Below are 23753 nucleotides of genomic sequence, written 5' to 3' on the forward strand. Positions count from 1 at the left end.
ATGTAAGCTTCAATAAGAATAACAAGAAACACACCTACAGATTCAGTAGTAAGCAGCTAAAACTAAGCGTTTATGTATAGATTCATTGTTCACCAAATAATGATAGATTTATTAAGATATTACAAAGACAACAACTCTCCACCATGATTGCTGCTTTGTCATAAGCTCCGCCCTTACCTCCAGCCTGAGACTGCTGTGACGTATAGCTCTGCAACTCTATGGATACTATTGGGAACGTGACATTATGTAATGGGTACTATGGAACACGTGAGGCTGCGCGAGCGGAGCGATTAACAGCAGCGTCAGCTCAGCTGACTAAATAAACTGACGGCTACTGTCACCACAGAAACACTCTACAAAGAAAAACATCTGCGGTGTTTCCACCACGACGTGTAAATATCTTTATTCAGATGTTGTTTTTAAACGAAAGGCAGATTAAACGCGGGATTTAAACGTTGTATATGTCTTATAGAAGCGTTTACTTGATCTAGAGTCGAACCTTATAGCTAGCTCAGATGCTAACATATGTTTTAGTGACACGGTTGTGTTGATCTGCGCTGTTTAATTAAATTGTATTTGTTAGTATACCCTCTAATGATGCCTAATGAATGATTGGCATCGAAACTGTATTGACAGCATATCTTCAGAAACAGTTAATTACAAACTACGATACAAATACCTTGTTAATTATTTCAAAAGATGTCTAATTGCATGTTTAAAATAGCATGTCATATTATTTAACATTGTTTATAACCTTTATTAATAACAAATAATTCGAATTGATCTGTTTATTTAATCCGTATTTTTTCCTCACCAGAACCATTTCGCATTTGGAGGATTAGAGTTTTTTTCTGGAGGTCAGGGACTATGGCTAAAGCACGAAGCACAAGATATTCTCTGTACTGGGAGGAGACCGAGTGCCTCAGCTACTATGAAATGTTGTCCCTCCACGAGATCTTTGAAATCGTGGGCTCTCAACTTACAGAGACCGATGTCGAGGTTTTGTCGTTTCTCCTCGACGAAACCTATCCTGGGAAACATCCCCTTGATTCAGAGGGATGGACTGAGGAGTTACCTGATGGAACTCCCCTGGGTAATACTCCATGCCCCCAGCTTATGAAAGCATGGCGAAAGATAAAGCCACGGAATGAACGATGGTCAATCGCCTATCGTCACCGACCCAAGAGTGGTGTTGAACTGCTGTTAGAGTTGGAGAGACGAGGGTACTTGAATGAGGGAAACCTCGAACCTTTATTGCAGTTGCTACGAATTCTGACACGTCATGATATCCTGCCCTTTGTCTCGCATAAGAAAAGAAGAACAGGTGAGCATCGGTTTTAAAATTACTGAGCCGATTACATTTATTTATAATGCTTTTGCTCAAATAGGGTCAATATGTGGGAGCGATCAGTGATAGTTATGGTCATATTCTGATGTATCAATTGTACTGTTAGTGTCCCCAGAACGAGAGAGATTCGACCACCCAGAAGTAGATACCTCCGGGGGGACACAGATCAGCTCAAACACAGAAATACCATTCTTGGAAAACACTCAAGACCAGCAGTGGAGAACACGTGAGTAGAGATGCCACAAAATTTCTGAAATTTGAGAATTAGACGAGAATTGTTGTGTGGATTAATTTGTGTTTGGCATGTCAGGTGCTGGCTCTTCTGTGACAATGACCACCCCTGGCCGACGAAAGCGGGGTAGAGGTCACTACTGTAGCAGGAAATCTAGGGGCAAACCTGAAATCGAACCTCAGCCAACACCCAATAAAGTGACCTGTGGTAAGGGAACTTTCTTTACTCGATTCTCTCTTACTCGTCCTCTGTTATTTGATCTCTTTTCCCAGCATTCTTTGAGCATATGTTTTTTTGTTGACTTAACATTTCTCTTTTTGTTTTCTTTTTATTTTTAACACTCTACTGCTGATAATCTCTGAGTATCCCAGTGCTTGATGCTGTGACACATTATAAGTAACCAATCATTCATTCAATAATGCCTGTCTCTGAATCTCTAATGCTGTCAGAATAAAAGTGTGCAACAATCACACCATATTAAACATGTGCCATCCCCATTCATCCTTTTTGTAAATCCTTGTGCTCTGCACTACTGTACTTTTTAGTTTCATTCTCACTGGACTCAAAGAATGCTCACACCACAGCCTCTTTATTCTTTTGTACCTCACTATAGCTCGAATGGTGCTGTCCTGCCATCAGGGCATTGCTAAACACACTTCAGAATAGAGCACAGAGTGGCAATAATGGCACAGTAGGTAAGAAAACAAATAAGAGAAAACACTGCCTTCTGAAAAATGTCCAAAACAAGTAACTATCTGTAAAGAAAGAAGGTAATACGTCAGACATTCATTTCCTACAAGGACTGTTTCCGGGACAGTCAAATCTAAAAATACTAATGGCCATTTGAGGAAATCGGTTAGGTTCTGCTTATACTTTGCACCACAATTTGCTGCACAGAATTATAAACTATGACCTTCAATTTGTTCCTTGAGTTGCAATAATTTATCAATAGTATTTTCATTATACAATACTCTTGTAAGAGCTGAATGTCTCATAATGAAGTTTAGTTGAAGTTTTTTTTTTTTTTTCTTCATTTAAACTGCATGAAACTGACCATTTATCTTAGACCTAAATAGATTCATAGTACATCATTTGGACCTTCAAAGATATTTTTGGTTTGCAGGAATCATTGACTGACTGGGTTTTGAATAATTTACAAGATGGGAATTCTTTAAAATGATTCTGATGCATGAGACACATTGAATCTCACACTTTCAAAACATGAATTGTATTCAAGGCAATCTATACGAGGTTAAAAACATGGAATCGTTTTTCTCACTTTGTTATTAGGGTAGTTGACCATTCAAACCGTGACGGCAGTGTCCTGCAGTGTGATATCTTATACTTCCATTACTGTAAAACAGAAATAATTAATACAAGCAGTTTTGAGACCTAATAATAATTGAGTAGGCCCTACATGGAATGTCTACTTAAATTAATTTGTCACTCCATAGGACCACTTACGTTAACTACAAAAAAGCAAAAATGTAATTAAATATAGTGAAAAACAAAGAAATGTTGACCAGTTTCAATACCTAAATTATATGTCCTTCATACTTTCATGTAAAAAAAAGTTAATGGACATGTTATTTTACAACTACCTATTTTTCATATATCTGCATCATATTCGCATGCATTTTACATCAGAAATACTGCATTAAAATGTGTAAGTCAATAACATGGAGTCATAGAGGGTGCTATTTTGATTTTAGTTTTTCTGAAAATTGCAAGTCAGACTCTTGACACTCTTTGTCCCACTCATCATGCCAAGGCATTCGGCATCGGCACTGGTAAAAAATAATAATAATAATTTGTTACAGGTGCTTATTGACCCTTTAAATCTGCCCTGCCAACAATCGCATGGCTCTGGTAAGATTCTTCATTACACTTGCTGCAGAAACGCTTGCATTTTCACACCTTCTGCTTAAAGCGATTAAAATTTTCTAAAGGCACCAAGCATATTCAATGATTTTAAATCATAGTTTTAGTACTTACTATTCCTGTGCTTGTTGCCACAGCTCTTAATGGTTCTGGGAATGCAAAGTTGTAATTTGGGGCAGGACAGTAGACCTTAACCATCCATTTTTGCAACTGGTATCAAATAAAATGGTTTTATTTTAAAATAAAAATTGTGAAATACTGCCTTAGGGGCCATTCACACAGTGTGTGTTTTTGCGATAATCTGCATGGTTTGGAATTGTTTTTCTCTGTTAACATGCTTTAGATGGGGGGGCTTTGTCCTCTGTGACACGTCTCGATTATTTTCAGTGTTTTTAAGATGCCATCAAGTCAAAAGGACTTCAACATTTAGAAATGTGTCACAAGACACTTGCATTTCTGTTCTGTTCGAGGCACTGCGTCTAGCTTTTTTAAATGCTGGATTACATTCTGTGTGAACAGTCCCTTTAAGATGTTTAACCCATCCTCATGTGACAGCATCAGAAACAAAAATGTATAACTAATTTTAGGTTATACATTACATTAGTGTAATTAGGGCTGGGTGATATGTAAAAAAAACTTGGTTGATTTGATTTTTAAATGTACTCAACTAAAAGTTAACTCCAACGTGATTCAAATAAAATATACTTTATTAGAACGCAAGGCAACCTGGTTAGATAAATCAAAGTTCATTTCATAATAGAAAACATGGGTGTGCAAGACAAATGCACAAACAAGTGCACCACACAGGAAATTGGCAACATTGTGTAAATGTACATGCATGATGGACAAATTTGAGCTACAATCACACTGTATAATCGCACTGGAAAATTATGGTCTTTTATATCAGTCTCTATGTTGTTAACCTGTTACATTCATTTGGAGTATACACACATGTACAGCTGATCAGATTGTAGGTGGCATCAAGCCAAGCAGTTTGAACATCTTTTTTTTCTCTTTCTTATTCAGCCTTTGGTGGATTGACAATATATGTAACCATTTGCTAATATTATATGCAAAAACTCTATTCTTCTATATAAAAACAATTGTGATAAAGCGTAAATTCGTATTAATTGATAAAATAAATCACCCAGTCCTAAGTGTAATTTTTGTAATGTGTGTGTGTGTGAGAATACATCTGTTTTACAGATTTAGAGCTGTAATGGCTTCAGTTACCCTGTTACCGTGGTACAATTTATATACTAAATTACACTCACATTTTCTGTTTTTATTTTCATACTTTCTCTCTCCGTTTCTTTTACTTCTTTTATTTTTTTCCTTTGGATAAGCAGTTGTCAATGTGATTAACTCTTGTGAAATGTTGATTCAAATGTCTTGAAAAGAGAAAAAAGTGATTATTTAATATTCATCCACCAAGACTGGCTGCATCAAATGTCTCATATCCAATTCAACAATGCAGATCACTGTCGCGCTACCTCTGATTGAAGGTATTTATTTTCCCCTCTGTTACTAAGCCTTGATGCAGCCAAAGCTAATCTACCTTCTCCATCTGCCTTCTTTTTACCGAGATGAGGTTCATTTGTGCTATAACATACCTTACCTGTCCCTTAAATCTTGGACCTTTTTTTTTACTTATGAAGCATTCATCTATCAAACTATATAATACTCAGGGACGGAGGGGTGCCCTTTGGAGATAATTGGCCTTTGCAAGTCATAATCTGTCCCTGATAATACTATTTCCAAGTATCTCAAATTCCTTAATTTGTAGCTGCTCACATTTATTTCTATGTTCTATGAGATCCACCACTGGAGACTAAAAGGCTTGTAAAACAGATTCTCTCAGACAACTTCAAACATTACAGTCCTGCTGTGCCATGATTGACTTATGAACTTGCACCTTTTTTCACTCCTGAACTAGCTGAACATGCTGTTTGCTTTGTTGACTCCACATTTGATCTTGACAGGTTGACTCAAGATTGAGTAGAAAAAGCAGGAGAATGGATATAGTGAAAGAGGCAGAGCTCACAACAAACAAGTGTGCTGTCCTCTGTCCGATCTCACACACAGTCAAGACATTTGTGTGCTTTAACTCACACGCCTGGTCCATGTTCTAAGGTAAAGAACCCCCCTCTTAACTCGCAAAGGAGGAGGGGTGAAGTCTAATTCTGTGTGTTCAGTTGTTACTGTCTACTTCCCCGGTTGCTTTTATATGTGCTAAAATATTAACTAGATTTGGGAAAAAATAGGAACGAATTCCTCTCTAGAGGGGTTGTTGGCCTCAGTGTTTCACAGAACTGACTCAATGAAATCATAAAAAATGACATTTGTTGATTGTATTACAATCAACATGCATTGCCCCTACATGGCTCTATTTTTCCGATCTACAGTCTTTGGCCAAACTCAACCCTAAAGGTGTGTGTGTGTGTGTGTGTGTGTGTGTGTGTGTGTGTGTGTGTGTGTGTGTGTGTGTGTGTGTGTGTGTGTGTGTTTTTAATATATATATATATATATACATACATACAGTTAAGTCTAATAATTTGTACACAAAGGCCTCTGTGAAACTTATTCTGGATCAGTTCTGAGGAAAATGAACCAACAGTTCTTGTTTAGACCCATCCTTCCAGTAATTTTGTATTTGTGTTGATTAGACTTTCTGTATTGAAACTGCTTATTAAACGTTCATAAATGTACCAGATACCTTAATCCATCTAATCTTAAACTGCCAGTGTTTTCATTTTGTATTATTGAATTACATGTTGGTGGTTTCCACTGCAAAGTTAGTAGAATCGTGTCTGATAGGCTCATTCTGGACCCAAAAGGTTTGCACCAGTGGTCTCTATTTGAATTACATTTGAAGTCAGAAGTTTACATAAACTTAGGGTTGAAGTCATTAAAAGTAATTTTTTTAACCACTCCACAGACTTAAAATTAGCAGTCTATAGTTTTGGCAAGTCGTTTAGGACATCTACTTTATGCATGACATGAGTAATTTTTCCAACAATTGTTTACAGACAGGTTGTTTCACTTTTAATTGACTATATTACAATTACAGTTAGTCAGAAGTTTACATACACTGGTTAGGGTTAGGGGTTACACTGCTTTTAAGCAGCTTGGAAAATTCCAGAAAATGATGTCAAGCCAATTAGCTTCTGATAGATGTACTGAATTGGAGGTGTACCTGTGGATGTATTTTAAGGCCTACCTTCAAACTCCTTTGCTTGACATCATGGGAAAATCAAAAGAAATCAGCCAAGACCTCAGAGAAAAAAAAATTGTGGACCTTCACAAGTCGGGGTCATACTTGGGGGCAATTTCCAAATGCCTGATGGTACCACGTTCATCTGTACTAACAATAGTATGCGAGTATAAGCACCATGGGACCACGCAGCCATCATACCGCTCAGGAAGGAGATGCATTCTGTCTCCTAGAGATGAACGTAGTTTGGTGCAAAAAGTGTAAATCAATCCCAGAACAACAGCAAAGGACCTTGTGAAGATGATGGAGGACACAGGAAAACAAGTCCTAAAACAACATTATGTGAAAGGCTGCTCTGCATGGAAGAAGCCACTCCTCCAAAACCACCATAAAAAAGCCAGACTACAGTTTGCAAGTGCACATGGTGGCAAAGATCTTACTATTTGGAGAAAAGTAAGCCTCTGATCTGATGAAACAAATATCAAACTGTTTGGCCATAATGACCATCGTTATGTTTGGAGGAAAAAGTGATGAGGCTTACAAGCTGAAGAACACAATCCCATCAGCATCATGTTGCTGCAGGAGGGACTGGTAGACTTCTCAATATAAATGGCATCATGAGGAACGTTTGGTTACGTATGTAACCTCCGTTCCCCGAGGGAGGGAACGACACGTTGTGTCGGAGAAGCGACACTAGGGGTCTCTCTTGAGCGCCGATATCCACCTCTGATCTATGAAAAAAGGCCAATGAGAGTTGGCAGCCAGTATTTGCATGTCCTGCCCCCGGACATACGGGTATTTAAGCGGCGCAAATACGGGAGTTCATTCAGGATTTTTCTGAGGAGCCGGAAATGGTCCGGCCACAATAGTGGCTCGGTTCAGTGACATGGCGGAGGAAAGACACAACGTGTCGTTCCCTCCCTCGGGGAACGGAGGTTACATACGTAACCAAACGTTCCCCTTCTGTCGCTCTCTCCACGTTGTGTCGGAGAAGCGACACTAGGGGACCCATTCCAATCTTGCCATGTGCTGAACCGTGTACGTGAACTGCTGATACAGAGGCGGGCAGGGATTCATCCAGTGCCACGCATCGTCTGTACCCTGCTGCACGTACCCTTCCCCAATGCCCCATACTGAACATCGGGATCCTTCTAGTTACCCTGGGAGGGGAACAAGGCGATGTTTGCCAACATGGGAACGGGCCAGCCTGGCTGGGCCTCTTTTCTCTCTATGTTTCTCGCATAGAGCAATCACGGCCGGGGCCCTTACACGCATATAGGGAAGGGGTCTTACCAGACCCTGCGGAGACCACACCTGCCCTTTTTCTTGGGGAGGAAAAGTGGTAGACACGTCACACGGCCGCCTTAGGGCTCGTGTGGAAAGTATGGTGCGGTGGTAGATCCCAGCCTCGAAGGGGGAGTTGCTACAGCACGGCGACCGGGGCAGCTGTAACTGCCTAAGGGAGACACGGGGGTCCGTTCGTAAGGGGACAGAACCGTGGAAATACGCACAGGGGGCGTCCGCGCAGGAGGCCTTCTATTTTACCTGTGGAGCACCTATACCAGTACAGGGTAGCCATCAGGATACCCGCAGTGGCTTGGGTCGGCGAGTTCCTCCGCTGAACCGCGGACCCGGAGGGCTGGGGAGGAATCGACCAGGGTCCCGACTCGGAGTGGGGCACCCTGGGAAGAAGGCGCACTACTTTACCTTGACGTCAGGAAAAGGGCGCTGGGCGCAAGCGATCCACCCGGCCGGTCGGTCTACGTGTTACCGAGTTCTACGGGCTCGGACCTGAGAACACACGAGACGCGACCGACTCAACGTGGAGGTTGTAAAACCTCGCGAAGGTGTTGGGTGTTGCCCAACCCGCGGCTCTACAGATGTCTGCTAGGGAGGTGCCCACGGCCAGTGCCCACGGCCAGTGCCCACGAGGACGCAACACCCCTTGTTGAGTGAGCTCGGACCCGTAAGGGTAGGGGCACGGCCTGTGTGTGATAAGCCAGTGTGATGGCGTCGACAACCCAGTGGGCGAGCCTCTGTTTGGAGATGGCATTCCCTTTCTGCCGTCCCCCAAAGCAGACAAAGAGCTGCTCAGAGCGTCTGGTGCTCTGTGTGCGGTCCAGGTAAATGCGCAGGGCGCGCACTGGACACAGCAACGAAAGGGCTGGGTCTGCCTCCTCCCGGGGCAGCGCTTGCAGGTTCACTACCTGATCTCGGAATGGTGTGGTAGGAACCTTGGGCACATAGCCCGGTCGCGGTCTTAGGATCACAGACGTATCTGCCGGACCGAACTCCAGGCAAGTGTTGCTGACAGAGAATGCTTGCAGGTCCCCGACCCTCTTAATGGAGGCGAGCGCGATCAGCAGGGCCGTCTTAAGAGAGAGGGCCCTGAGTCGAGCGGCTCGAAGGGAGGTCTCTGGAGTCCTGCCAAGACTACCGAGAGATCCCAGGAGGGAACTAGGCCTGGCTGGGAGGGATTCAACCTCCGGGCGCCTCTCAGGAACCTGAGGATCAGGTCGTGCTTACCCAAAGACTTGCCGTCTACAGGATCGTGGTGGGCGGCGATAGCGGCAGCATACACCTTGAGGGTGGACGGGGACAGCCTCCTGTCCAGCCTCTCCTGTAGGAACAGAAGCACTGACCTAATCACGCATCTCTGCGGGTCTTCGGCTCGGGAAGAACACCAATCTGCGAACAAGCGCCACTTTAGGGCGTAAAGGTGCCTGGTAGAGGGGCTCTGGCTTGGTTGATGGTATTCACAATGGTCGCCGGTAAGCCGGCTAGCTCTTCCGCGTCCCGTCCAGGGACCAGACGTGGAGGTTCCAGAGGTCTGGGCGTGGGTGCCAGAGCATGCCCCATCCCTGAGAGAGGAGGTCCTTTCTCAGGGGAATTCGCCAGGGAGGAGCTGTCGCGAGGAGCCTGAGTTCCGAGAACCAAGTCCGAGTGGGCCAGTAGGGGGCCACCAACGTGACTTGCTCCTCGTCCTCCCTGACCTTGCACAGCACCGGTGCAAGAAGGCTCACTGGGGGAAATGCGTACTTGCGCAGCCCGAGGGCCAGCTGTGTGCCAGCGCGTCTGTCCCGAGGGGAACCTCTGTTAGGGCGTACCAGAGCGGGCAGTGGGAGGTTTCCTGGGCGGCGAACAGGTCTACCTGGGCCTTGCCAAACCGTTCCCAAATCAGCTGGACCGACTGGGGGTGAAGCCTGCTGGCTCCATAGGAGGAGACGGCGGGCGAGTTGTGACGTGTGGCGGGAGCGTACGCCGTCTTGGCGATTTATGTACGCCACCACCGTGGTGCTGTCCGATCTCACGAGGACATGTTTGTCCCGAACTAACGGGAGGAACTTCCTGAGAGCAAGAAGGACGGTCAGCAACTCCAGGCAATTGATGTGCCAACGCAGCGGGGCCCCTTTCCAATGGCCCGCTGCTGCGTGCCCGCTGTACATGGCACCCCACCCGGACCGGGAGGCGTCGGTTGTGATCAGAACGCGTCGGGACACCTGCTGCAGGGGCACTCCTGCCTGTAAAAAGCAGAGGTCTGTCCAGGGTCAGAGTGTTTTGAGGCACAGTGTTTGTGCCGTGGTGCCATGCTTGTCTCGGGACTCGAGTCTGGAGCCAGTGCTGGAGTGGTCTCATATGCATCAACCCCAGCGGCGCGACCGCCGCGGAGGATGCCGTATGCCCCAGGAGCCTCTGGAAAAGTTTTAGAGGGACCACTGTGCCTGGCTTGAGGGAAGCAAGGCAGTCCAGCACCGACTGAGCACGCTCGCTCGTGAGACGTGCTGTCATTGAGACTGAGTCTAACTCCAACCCGAGAAAAGAGATGCTCTGAACCGGAGTGAGCTTGCTCTTTTCCCAGTTGACCTGAAGCCCCAAGCGGCTGAGGTGCCGGAGCACCTGGTCTCTGCGGATGCCGGCTACTTGTAGCGGGGCAAGGGCCGCCTCTGCGACCTTCGTGAAGACGCGAGGGGACAGAGACAGGCCGAAGGGGAGGACTTTGTACTGAAACGCCTGGCCGTCGAACGCGAACCGTAAGAAGGGTCAGTGTCGTGGCAGAATTGAGACGTGGAAGTACGCGTCCTTCAGGTCTACCGCTGCGAACCAATCTAGATGATGAACGCCAGCCAGAATATTTCTCTGCGTGAGCATTTTGAACGGGAGTTTTAACAAGGCCCGATTGAAAACTCGCCGGTCCAGGATTGGTCGTAAGCCGGGTAATGAAGCGTCGGGCGGCTTCGTTGCGGCCCGAGGCTGAGGTGCTGAGAATAGACTCAAAGCACTTACCTTGCTCCGCGCACCCGGCAGGGGGCGGGTTCATGACTGAGGAGGAGGTCTGATGCTGGCGTCCTCTGGACTCGTCTGAACCGGCCGGCCGGGGGACAGTCGTGGGCAGGCGGAAGGTGGGATCGCCGTGTCCGGTGTACCCGGACTGTCGTAATCTGAAAGCAGATTGCCGTGAGAACGGCATTTGTGGGCCAGGTGACCCAGAGGCAAAGGAAATATCTCTGTTAATGAGAATGTGGGTACCACAGCCCCCGTCAGGGGGTGTGGAAACATGAAAAAAGAAAGGATTCTCTTCCCGGCCCTCCACCGGGGGACGGAGTGGTCTTACCACCTCCGGAGCTAACATCTTCGGCTCTGGGTCGGCTGTCTCAGGAACGCTTGGGAGCCTTCCGGGTCCTGGAGGGGTTCGTGAGACGGGGTGTGCTCGACGCTGGGGCTGAGAGCTGGGCCCGGGTTGAGGCGGAGCAGGAGCTGGTTTCTTCGCAGGGGGACGCCCTCTGCGGGCAGACGGGGCAGGGCCCGTAGCGGCAGGTCTGCGGCGGGGCATCATGTGAGAGATGGCCTCCGTCTGCTTCTCCACCGCGGAGAACTGTTGGGCGAAGTCCTCGACGGTGTCGCCGAAAAGGCCAATCTGGGAGGCAGGTGCGTCCAGGAAGCGGTTCTTATCAGCCTCACGCATCTCGACCAGATTGAGCCAAAGATGGCGTTCCTGGACCACTAGGGTGGCCATCGCCTGTCCGAGTGCCTGCGCTGTGGCCTTCGTCGCTCTCAAGGCGAGGTCGGTCGCTGAGCGCAGTTCCTGCAGCACATCAGGATCAGGTCCACCCCCGTGCATGTTGAGTGCTTTGGCCTGGTGGACTTGCAGGAGGGCCATCGCAAAAAAGCCGCTGTTGTGCGCCGTCAAGATCCAACAGCATGCAGATCGTCAGAGGAAACAGGAATGTTTATAGTGGTGTGTAACTCGCAGCAAACTGCAGACAGACCATCGGCTCCGAAGAAATTTTCTGAATGAACTCCCGTATTTGCGCTGCTTAAATACCCGTATGTGCGGGGGCGGGACATGCAAATACTGGCTGCCAACTCTCATTGGCCTTTTTTCATAGATCAGAGGTGGATATCGGCGCTCAAGAGAGACCCCTAGTGTCGCTTCTCTGACACAACGTGGAGAGAGCGACAGAAGGGGAAGTAAAATTATGTAGATATATTGAGGCAACATCTCAAGACATCAGCCAGGAAGTTAAAGCTCTGTTGCAAATGGGTCTTCCAAATAGACCGTGACTCCAAACATTCCTCCAAAGTTGTAGCATAATGGCTTAAGGACAACAAAGTCAAGATACTGGAGTGGCCATCACAAAGCCCTGACCTCAGTCCGCTACAAAATTTTTGGGCAGAACTGAAAAAGCGTGTGCGAGCAAGGAGGCCTACAAACCTGACTGAGTTGCACCAGTTCTGTCTGGAGGAATGGGCCAAAATCCAAGCAACTTGTTGTAAGCTTGTGGAAGGCTACCAAAAAAATTTGACCCATGTACAAACAATTTAAAAGCAATGCTACCAAATACTAACAAAGTGTATGTAAACTTCTGACCCACTGGGAATGTGATGAAAGAAATAAGAGCTGATATAAATAAATTATTCTCTCTACTATTATTCTGACATTTCACATTCTTAAAATAAAGTAGTGAACCTAAGGTTTTCTACAATTAAATGTCAGGAATTGTGAAAATCTGAGTTTAAATGTATTAAGCTAAGGTGTATGTAAACTTCTAACTTCAACTGTATATAGAAATAGTTTCCTTCACGCACTGACAAGAAATTATGTATATGAACTGTTGCAACAACGTTCATCCAAAACTGCTTGTCTCTCTTTCTCTTCCTCTCTTTTCTCTATGTTCACAGTTGAAAAACAGACTGACACAAGTGTCAGGGACAAAAACAAGTTGGCCATCCTCACGTACTAATAGAGGGAGAAAATGAAAGAAAAAAACAGTCAAAAGAAAAGCTTGATCCTGACCTATGTGCACAAGTTGGTCAGCCTTTTGCCCTCGTTGCTCTTCCTCCATCTTGGTTTGTTGTTCAGCATAAAAGAGAGATTAAAATAAGTGTGGAAGCTCTTCACATGGAGCAACTCAAAAAGGTTTTTCTTTAATTTAAAAATTTTTTTTTTAAGTAATATTTTTAAAGGAACTTACAGAGTAGGCATTTCTATATATTTGTGGATTGATGTTTTCTAAAGTAATTCTCAGGGAAGCACAAAATAGGTTTATGATGCCTTACTGAGCAAAAAAAAAAAAGAAAGAAAAATCATCATGCCGATGGGTACATTAACTATTTTGTGAGAAATCTCTATTGTACTGCTCCTTATGGGTGCCTTCTGTGTACTGCAATATAAATACAGAAAAGTCTGAAACATACTAAAGATAAAGCAAAGGAGAAAAAAAACAAACAATGTCTTGTATTACTGTATAAGAGGAACTCTGAAAATTTTGTGGTGTTTGTGTGCATTTCATTATATTAACTTAGAAATATTGTTCAGGTGACAAAGCTTTTAAATCAAAACAAAATAACTGATAAATGTTTGAAATGTTTTGTTGCCACATTCCCTATATCAAGAACCCTCTCTAGAAGTTTAACAGTATTAAGCTTAAATTCTCATCACATCATAGTCTGGTTTTCATGTAACAGGTTGAGTTGAGGAATACATAATCCTTTAACTGTGAAATGTAATCAGTGATCATTTCAATAGTTATTTCTAAATCCTAATTATGAAACTTTTTTTCCCTGGTCCTAATGTCTCATTTGAATCTTGAAATGTTTTACAAGTCCCATATGTAAGGATTAAAAACAAATAAGGTGGTGTTTTAGCTGCAGTCCATTGATAAAATGCCAAACAAAACTTTAAATAGCAACCGTTCACAAGTTGCACGTTAAAGCATTTGATATGAACAATGTTATGGTATTTATAACAAATCAGCTTCTGTGTGCTTGTTTTAGTTAATTGGGTTGTTAATTTGCTGCTGTGAGGAGCATCTGAAAGGTTACTCATTCCGACTTTTCCATTTTAGTTTTCTCTTGAGCTTTATTATTCATTTATTATACTATTACTCTCACTCAGTCCCTTACTTCATATTATAAAAATGATAAATAGACACTAATGTTGCTTTGTAAGCTTCCAAAAATGAAAAAGGAGTTTGTGGTTGAGCTTTGGATGCAGAAAGGTTGGATTTGTGTTGCAGCAGTGTTCTGACGATTGATGGGTCCACTGCCACCTCTGACCTCTGAGATAATGACATGAAAGGAAATGACATCACTGCGAAGCTCTGGTTCAGTATGTATACTCCAATCGTATTTTGCCATCTTTGTTCACTGTGCTGTTGCATGATTTAAATTCTAACTTCTGGAAACCAAGCCATCTTTTAAAAATGGCCTCTTTAGAACTTGGATGCACAATTAAAGTACAAATATCACCAAAACTATCGACTGCCAATTAAACTGAGTTTTATCATCCGTTTACAATGAGCTCTCAGTACCTCTGCTCTCTGGCCCTGGAATTTAAATTGATGTTCATCTCCAGACTTTTTAAGAGGGATGCTTTCAGCCCGCCTGAATTTACCAAATTACCTTGAGCTCTCCAATCTCCCTAACATATTTCTCTGTGACCTGTACATATGCAAAGGCCATGTTCAGTCAACTTGTTGGACCAATATGTACCCTATGTCCTTTCCAATAATTTGAAAGCTAGCTCTTGAGGAATCTAAACCATTGATTCTCCCCTCCCAAAGAGCCCCTAAGGAAAATCTGAATTGGCAAACTGGTTTTTACCCATCACTGTGTTTACTGAATTCAAATAAGCAGGGTCAGTCAACTTTAATCAACTATGAAATGCATCGAACAGTTTCTTGAGTCCAGCTTGTAAACATTGCTGAGGACGTTGGCCTCGGATAGCCACTACTTCTCAGAGCTGATACAGTTCCACAAAAAGTAACATTTTTGTGCATTTTGGTTTAATGAAATGCACTGTGCTCACTGTCCTTAAAAGTCCAAACTACATGATCTTATGGGAAATCAGTGAATTTTTTTTCTCCACCCAAATTCAGACCAGATGTGCTGCATTGAAGTGTGTATTGAAGTGTTGCAATGTGGCAAATGTTCATGACCCAAAAACTGGCCAAGCTTTGCCTTTGACATCACATCCCTTTTGATGTCCATCTAACGAGAAATAAATGCAAAGAAGAAATGAAATAACGCTGTTGGTCTCAGTTGGGGTATTTCTGATAAAAAAAAAATTGAGGAAGCGGAGACCAAGTTTAGCAGAAAAATGTTATTTCCTGTTGCTGATTTCCCACCAAATCAGCCTGAAGTAGGGAAAGAATTTAAACAAAACTGAATTTACAATTATTTGTATACCAAATAATTTGGTATAAGCAAATAATCTTGAATGTCAAATCTCATAAAATTTTCACTGTGCTTTTTACCCTCTTTTTCACTCCACTGACTCTGCTTTATTTCTTGTGTTCTCCCCTTTTCCTCCTGCTGTTTTACTTATTTCTCACCATCTTTGCCTCAAAACATCCTTATCCCAAACTTTCTCATCTACATCTCCATGCCCTCGTTAAATATCATCCTTCATCCCACCTTCCTCTCTTTCTCGCTGTCTCCCCCACTCTTGCACTCTTTCATGTTCTCAGATATCCGGCTACGTGTGCGTGCAGAGTACTCTGAGCATGAGTCGGCTCTACGAGGAGGAGTTTCGTCAGACAAGCAGCAGCCTTTGGAAAGGCAGTTTGAACTGTTCAGCCAAGCAAGTTCGTTGCTTCGCACCCGAGACCTGGGGTCTATTGTCTGTGATATCAAGTTCTCTGAACTTGCCAACCTGGATGCGTTCTGGGCAGATTACCTGAGCGGGGCACTACTTGAGGCGCTGAAAGGGGTCTTCATCACAGACTCATTAAAGAGAGCTGCAGGACAGGAGGGTGTCAGACTGCTTGTCAGTGTGGATCAGGATGACTATGAGGAGGGCAGAAAACTGTTGCTCAGCAACCAGACATACAATGCTACAAAATGGTGAACACAAAGGTGAGTTTTTAAATTGACTATTTATGCAATTTATGCATTTTATTATAACTAGGGTCTAGTTATAGTCATTCATTGGGTAATTTATATAAGATAAGGGGACTTGTTCAGCTGTAAAGGTATTACAGCTTATTTTGAAAACTGTCATAAGCAGTTAGATACTCCCTTCTCATGCCCAAGTAGGCATAGCTGCTGGCCGGCGATCTCAAAATAGTGGTAGAATCTCCAAAAGAGTGCAAGGTTACTCCCAAATGGGTCGCGCCAACTCCAAAAAGGGGCATCACTTTCACTTATGGTTAAGTTTAAAGCAGTGGTTCCAACCCTGTTCCTGGAGGCCCCCCAACATGGCACATTTTTTATATCTCCCTTTCTGACACACCCAATTCAGGTATTGGATTCTCCACTAGCGAGCTGATTAGTTGAATCAGGTGTGTTTAATTAGGGAGATATCCAAAATGTGTTGTGATGTGGGGCCTCCAGGAATAGGGTTGGGAACCACTGGTTTAGAGAAAGTGTTAGATTTCGGGTTTCCTATATCTTCGATGGCAGTTCAGAGCTCCCACCCCTTTTTGGAGTGCTGCCTGGAACTAAACTCAGCAAAAAAAAAAAAAAAACGTCCTCTCACTTTCAACTGCTTTTCTTTTCAGCAAACTTAACGTGTAAATATTTGTATGAACAGAAAATACCAACTAAGACTAAAACTGAACAAGTTTCACAGACTTGTGACTACCAGAAACGGAATAATGTGTGTTTGTGGGGGGTGAGGGTAAAGTTAACAGTAGGTATCTGGTGTGGCTACCAGCTAATTACTGCAGTGCATCTCCTCCTCATGGACTGCACCAGATTTGCAAGTTCTTGCTGTAAGATGTTACCCCACTCTTCCACCAAGAGACTTGCAAGTTCCCGGACATTTCTGGGGGGAATGGCCCTAGCCCTCACCCTCCGATCCAACAGGTCCAAGACATGCTGTATGGGATTGAGATCCGGCAGAACACTGACATTCCTGTCTTGCAGGAAATCATGCACAGAACAAGCAGTATGGCTGGTGGCATTGTCATGCTGGAGGGTCATGTCAGGATGAGTCTGCAGGAAGGGTACCACATGAGGGAGGAGGATGTCTTCCCTGTAATACACAGTATTGAGGTTGCCTGCAATGACAACATGCTCAGTCCAATGATGCTGTGACACACCGCCCCAGACCATGACAGACCCTCCACATCCAAATCGATCCCGCTCCAGAGTACAGGCCTCGGTGTAATGCTCATTCTTTCTATGATAAATGCAAGTCCGACCATCAACTCTGGTGAAACAAAACCACAACTCATCAGAGAAGAGTTTCTTTTGCCAGTCAAGTCTGGTCCAGCAAAAGTTAGTTTGTGCACATGGGCAACGTTGTTGCCGGTGATGTCAGGTAAGGACCTGCATTTCAACAGGCTTACAAGCCCTCTGTCCAGCCTCAGCATATTGCGGACAGTGTGAGCACTCATGGAGGGATTGTGCATTCCTGGTGTTTCTCGGGCAGTTGTTGTTGCCATCCTGTACCTGTCCCGCAGGTGTGATATTCGGATGTACCGATCCTGTGCAGGTGTTGTTACACATGGCCTGTCACTGCGAGGACAATCAGCTGTCCTTCCTGTCTTCCTGTAGCACTGTCTTAGTCATCTCACAGTACGGACATTGCAATTTATTGCCCTGGCCATATTTGCAGTCATGCTAAGGCATGTTCATATACATGAGCAGGGACTCTGGGCATCTTTCTTTTGGTGTTTTTCAGAGTCAGTAGTTTTTATAACTGCTCTTAATTGCCTACCGTCTGTAAGCTGTTGGTGTCTTAACGACTATTCCACAGGTTCATGTTCATTAAATGTTTATGGTTCATTGAACAAGTATGGAAAACATTGTTTAAACCCTTTACAATAAAGATCTGTAAAGTTATTTTGATTTTTACAAAATGATCTTTAAAATACAGTGTTCTGAAAAAGGGACGTTTCTTTCTGTGCTGAGTTCATATACTCCTCTTGCCTGGCCTGATGCCTGTATTCATATATTACCACCAGAGGGTGTTGGAAACCATTTTTTCTCAGTATTTCATGACTATGGCATCATGTAAAATCATGAAATGTGTACATTTGATTTTGGACAGTGCCTATTCAATGAATGTAAAATTTGAACACAATAAAACAGCAATCTTAGTGTTAAGTCTCTGTGTAAATGATTTTACAATTGATAAATTGCCTCTAGTCCTGGTTAGTTTTTTGAGTAAATTATGTATCTCCTGTTTCTTTCACAGGACTTTGATTAATGGCAGAATGCCTCAGGACCTTCAGTGAAGGTGGATGAAGAAAACTTTCTTTTGCCTTTTATATTTCATTGTCCATGGAGCATTGTGACCCTTCTTGAATGGAGAGCTTATTAAAGGGCCACTTTGTTTTTTGTTTTCTTAAAATGATTCTTAATTATTTATGTTCAAATGTGGGGTTGTTTCATGTACTGTGGGTCAGCTTAAATGTGGACAAACACTCACTACTACACCCATAGACTCTCGGATCATTCCTCTTGTAAGTGCTATGAATACTGTGCCACAGGTGGTACATGGATATAAAGTGAAGGGTTTTCATAATGTCATGAGACTTATGAACTTAAGTGAATCATACAAATTCATGATATATGAAATGTAAGGAAGCTTATGAAAGAAAACTCAAAAGAATCACCAAAAATAAACTTGTAAAGTATACAAGCCCAATTTCTATTATAGTGTATAATTAAAAAAATATTGTTATAAATAAGTAGTTATAATAGGATTTTTCTTTTTCTTTTTCTTTATACTGGGCAAGTGTGGACTGAGGTAAAGGGTTTTTGAATGACTGAGTGCTATCTTAGTGGATAAGAGTTTGGGCTATGTAACAATACAAAGGACAGAATCCTATGCTTGCACCTTCAATATCACTTTTGAATATAGAACTTGATTGGGCTAGGTCTCTCAAAGTGGCCACTGGACAGGGCATTGAATATCGGGAGATGCCACAAGATGGGGAAGAGACTTGTTTTGAACTACTAAAAGAAAGACTTTCTGCAGTGTGGATGACTTGGAAACTACAGTTGTACCAAATACTCAATAACTTCCTCTAGACCACAACAAGATCAATGTCATGGATTACCAGGGCTTCCAGATGCCTTTGTTAATGGTTGATAGAATAAGACTAGTTAATTATAATAAGGGAAATGCTGGTTTGACCCCAGCCTTGACATACAACCTAACTAAACTGGTATTATTTCTAAACTAATGTGTAATTTTATTTTTAGTAAAAATGTTTTTGTTTAATATTATGTAACCTGTTTGGGAAAATTTTCTTTTATGTAAATATAATTCTTAATAAAGTATTGTCAGAAAATAGTTGTTGTGTCTTTCTGATGTTTTGTGTTAAAATGCCATTTAATTTATTCCACTGAAATATCAAACCTTATAGTGTAACCTTAAACTTTCCAGGGAAGGAACATTTTTACTGCAAAGACTTCAGACTAGCAACGTGACAACAGTGACGTGTGTTTCAGAGGCTGAGCTCGCAGTGACTTACTTCACATAGAACTTGTACTACTACTGCTATGTTGGTCTCTGGCAGAAACAATAGTATGCCATCACCAAGTTGTTTATTCTGACACCTGTTCTACTCTCTCATTAACTCTCATTAAACTCTCAATCTGTGTTCTTATAACAGTAAATCATGCCATATGTTTATCAGAGTAATAACCGGCGAATCTCGCAAATTATATAGGCAAAGTGCAGTTGGAGCACACCTATTTTCTTCAATAATAAGGCTTTGCACATGTATTTAAATATATTTTAGAGTCCCTAATCATTGCAATGTAGATTTTATATATATATATTCATATTAATATATTGTATACAAAATATAGCCTACATTATACAATGCATATAAAACTTTGTATGATATAATATGCATATTTAAAAAAAAAAAATTTGCATAAAGTATTGGTAGGATTTGTGCAGATTTGTGGTTGCTGCATAGCAATTGTGAAATGGGATAAACAATAAACATTTATAAAGTTTGTTATACACTCACTTTGCACTTTATTAGTAAGACCTGTACTAATTATTCATGTGATTTTCTAATCATCCAATCATGTGGCAGCAGTACAATGCAAAAAATAATTCAGATAACTTCATTTAATGTTCATATCAACCATCAGAATATAATTTTTTTTTATCTTTACCATGGCATGATTGTTGGTGCCAGATGGGCTTGTTTGAATATACCTGTAACTGTTGATCTTCTGGGATTTTCTCGCACAACAGTCTCTAGTTTTCTCAGAATGGTGCCAAAAACAAAAAACATCCAGTGAGCGGCAGTTCTGTGGATGGAAATGTCTTGTTGATGTGAGAGGTCAGCGGAGAATGGCCAGACTGGTTCGTGCTGACAGAAAGTCTACGGTATCTCAGATAATCACTCTGTACAATTATAGTGAGCAGAATTGCATCTCTCGAATGCACAACACATCGAACCTTGAGGCGGATGGGCTACAAAAGCAGAAGACCACGTCAAGCACTTTATAGGACCATAGTGTATGTAATTAAGTACTCAGTAATTGTATGTGTGCTGAAGAATAGTGGGACAGACCATGGTACTCAAGAAAGTCACAATTGCAATATCTTTAAATGTAAATCATTACCCACCAGCCATTTACTCAAGGAGGCAAGTTTGTGTACATGCTATACATGAGCATACCCATAAGACACCATCAATTCACGATCAAATCTATGTATCTTTTTATATCAGGAGATGATAAACACTGTACTTTTAGAAGAGCCTTCCATGGCTGTTCAGTTATGACTTTGTCCTTGGTGCTGAAGTGCTGAAATTTAGCTGCAGGTAGAGCTCCAAGGAAGGGCAGGAGCTCCAAACTCACAGCATAGATATATAGAGAGCCTTGCATGACATGCTGTTACATTCTTGCTTTTTAAATGTTGTAAGATGTCTTTAAAATTCCCTGGACAATGTGTGCAGTTAATGGTTATCCTAATAATCAAGCAAAACAAAAGTATTGTCTAAAATAGCAATGTTATGATTACAAATCACTCGCAAAGCAAAGCGCTCCAGTCCCAGATGCTGCTGCTTTCATTACAGAAGGATTGACTTAAGAACATCTGTTTTAAAAAGCTTGGAATAATTTGTTTGTGTGCTCTTTTCACTTTATTGGCAAGAAGTCAACAGCTGGGGTTACTTATATTATCCGCCGTTACGGTCTGGCTACGATAGATGACCAGAAACAGAGCACAATGAATAAACGATAGAATGAATGTGTTAACAAGTGTGTGTACATGTGCTGAAAGTTCATTAGAGATTTTGAGAGTCTATTAATTTCTATTCAGCATTGGCCTTTGTGAATGCTCCATGTGTTTTGAAATGGGATTATTACTATATAAATAGTAAAAGGTATAAAAATGTATAAAACTTTGTGACAATGTTTTCATGCTGTGATGCTAAATGGATAACTTCTACAGTGGAAGACCATCATTATTAGATGAGATGTACAGTAGTGAGAAGTTTTATCACATTTGATCTTAGTTGTGTTATGATTTTCCTCTTTCCTGGATTTTTCCTGCCTGCAATTAACTTTCTTTTGAGTGTCTTTGCAGAATATGCTTCTCTTCCTTTAAGGAGAAATGTGATTTAGAAAACAGTGTGGACATTAATTCAGTATTAATTAAATAGATTTTCTAGAGCTTTTAATAAAGCATACTGTTTTATAGTTGCTTTACAGAGAACATTGAATTCTGTGTACAATGTTTATAATGTACAGGTATGTCCAAATAATTATGTTTATTTGTATTGCATGTAGTTCTTTGTACTGTGCGGTTTATTGTGTGGCTGCTAAGACATCGTTATTTCCTACACAAGAACAATAAATTCAATCTATCAACAGGGTCTTTGTTCAGTCAACACTAAAACATTTAATGTAGATTATAGCATTTAGATACAGATATTATGTATGTAAAATAACAATTATAAAGCTAGATTGAATTTACTTCACATTCATCTTCCACAAAATATTTGTATTTTACCCGAAAAATGGCAGCAGGTTATTATCAATGCCTGAGTCCTGTAATGCATGAGCATCCTGCTGTCTGGACCTCTACTGTATCTGCAGTAAATACATAATCTTGGGACAACAAACACTTCAGGTTCTGAACTCAATATATGCTTTGAAATAAACATAATTACCTACAGTTCTCAACACATGTCTAACATTACAACTTTGAAGGGCTGTAATAGGCTACATAGCTTTTCAGGTTAGTCTGCTCAGGTTCTTCCATTGATGGATAAAGACTTAACAAAATAACTAAAATGCTCCTATTTGTGATATTTGGCCATCATCCTCAAACCCATAATCATTAACAGATAGGTGAGGAAGAACAATATCACCTTGCTATAATCAATGATCATTTGTTCTCAAGTTTATATGCTGCCTTAGTACATAACTTAATGATTGTTTACGCTTAACCGGAAGTTCCGCCCACAACGCCCGAAAAAGCGTTGTGGAACTCAGAAATATTGTGGATTGCTTCTATTTTCATTGATTACAATTAAGGAATGATAATGACTTTAACACACAGCTGAAATATAATAATATCAATTAATACTTATAAGCTGTGTGTGGATAGAGGCCTACTTCAAGCCCTCCCTGTCAATGGTCTGTTTGTTTTGCAATATATTAACTTCACCAGTAGATGACAGCTATACATTTGCTGAGACATATTCAAGCCTACGCAACTGAGATATTGGCGAAGAGCAGCAAGGAAAAATAAAATAATTTAAATTTTACCCTTTAGCATTTTGGGTCATATCTTTCCCATTCTCCCACTTCTCTCTCTTATACACACAACTGTGATTTCATTTCAGCACTAGCGGTCAACGCGTAGTCATGGAAACCGCTGGGCATGAGCACACATCGTCCACCGGACCCCCTCACCTTTCGCCCTTCATTTCAAATTCAGGCTCCTTACCCGACGCCCCCCTGTCCCTTCAACGGTCCCCCACACAAACACCTCTACCCCTCTCGCTCCCCCGTTTTGCTGTCTTCTCTTTTTCGAGTCCGAGCAGCTCGCACGCATGACGGAGACAGCCGTGTTCATCGATGGAAACGCTGGTAACGTTTTTACACAAACTGACAGCTTTATAAAACTATTCATATGTATAACTTTTCCATACTCTGTCGCCATATTTACTCTTTTGCTTTAAATGACACCGTCCCATATATTTGCTTTCCCTTCCTGTCTCTTATATATATGTTATATTCCATGTTAACAATTCACTTAAGCGATCATATCTCAATTTCACCCGTCCTGCACAGGAGCATAAGAGAGACGCACAGAGTTATTGCCTGTAATGATTTCTTGCTCGAACCGGGATATTCTTTTTATTGATTAGATAGTAATGAATTCATGGGACAACCCTCTGTCTCGGTGTCTGTACCTGTATTGCTCTGCATGTTCCTGTGAATCACTCTGTATGTGTGTGTTGGGTATGTGGGTGTTACAAGGTTTACAAGGACTTTTTTAGGTTACAAACTGGTGATTACAAATGTATTATGCTATTAATGTGGTTTATGAGGACATGTCTTGTGTCCCCAGAAAGTTGTTTGTGAGGTTTAGGGTTAGGGGATAGAATCTATTGTTTGTCCAGTATAAAAATCATAATGTCAAT

At 42.1% G+C, this 23753-nt stretch overlaps 1 protein-coding gene across 1 annotated transcript; it reads left to right on the forward strand.

Moving 5' to 3' along the window:
• Positions 1 to 266: 266 nt before the first annotated feature.
• On the forward strand, positions 267 to 19423 carry LOC127655631 (DNA-binding death effector domain-containing protein 2-like). The gene is made up of 6 exons (XM_052143530.1): positions 267 to 392; positions 818 to 1324; positions 1455 to 1574; positions 1659 to 1787; positions 15645 to 16032; positions 18320 to 19423. The coding sequence occupies exons 2-5, from the start codon at positions 868 to 870 to the stop codon at positions 16022 to 16024; spliced, it is 1086 nt and encodes a 361-aa protein (XP_051999490.1). The 5' UTR covers positions 267 to 392; positions 818 to 867; the 3' UTR covers positions 16025 to 16032; positions 18320 to 19423.
• Positions 19424 to 23753: the final 4330 nt, after the last annotated feature.

The sequence above is a fragment of the Xyrauchen texanus genome, chromosome 15, assembly GCF_025860055.1.
Source record: "Xyrauchen texanus isolate HMW12.3.18 chromosome 15, RBS_HiC_50CHRs, whole genome shotgun sequence".
NCBI lineage: Eukaryota > Metazoa > Chordata > Actinopteri > Cypriniformes > Catostomidae > Xyrauchen > Xyrauchen texanus.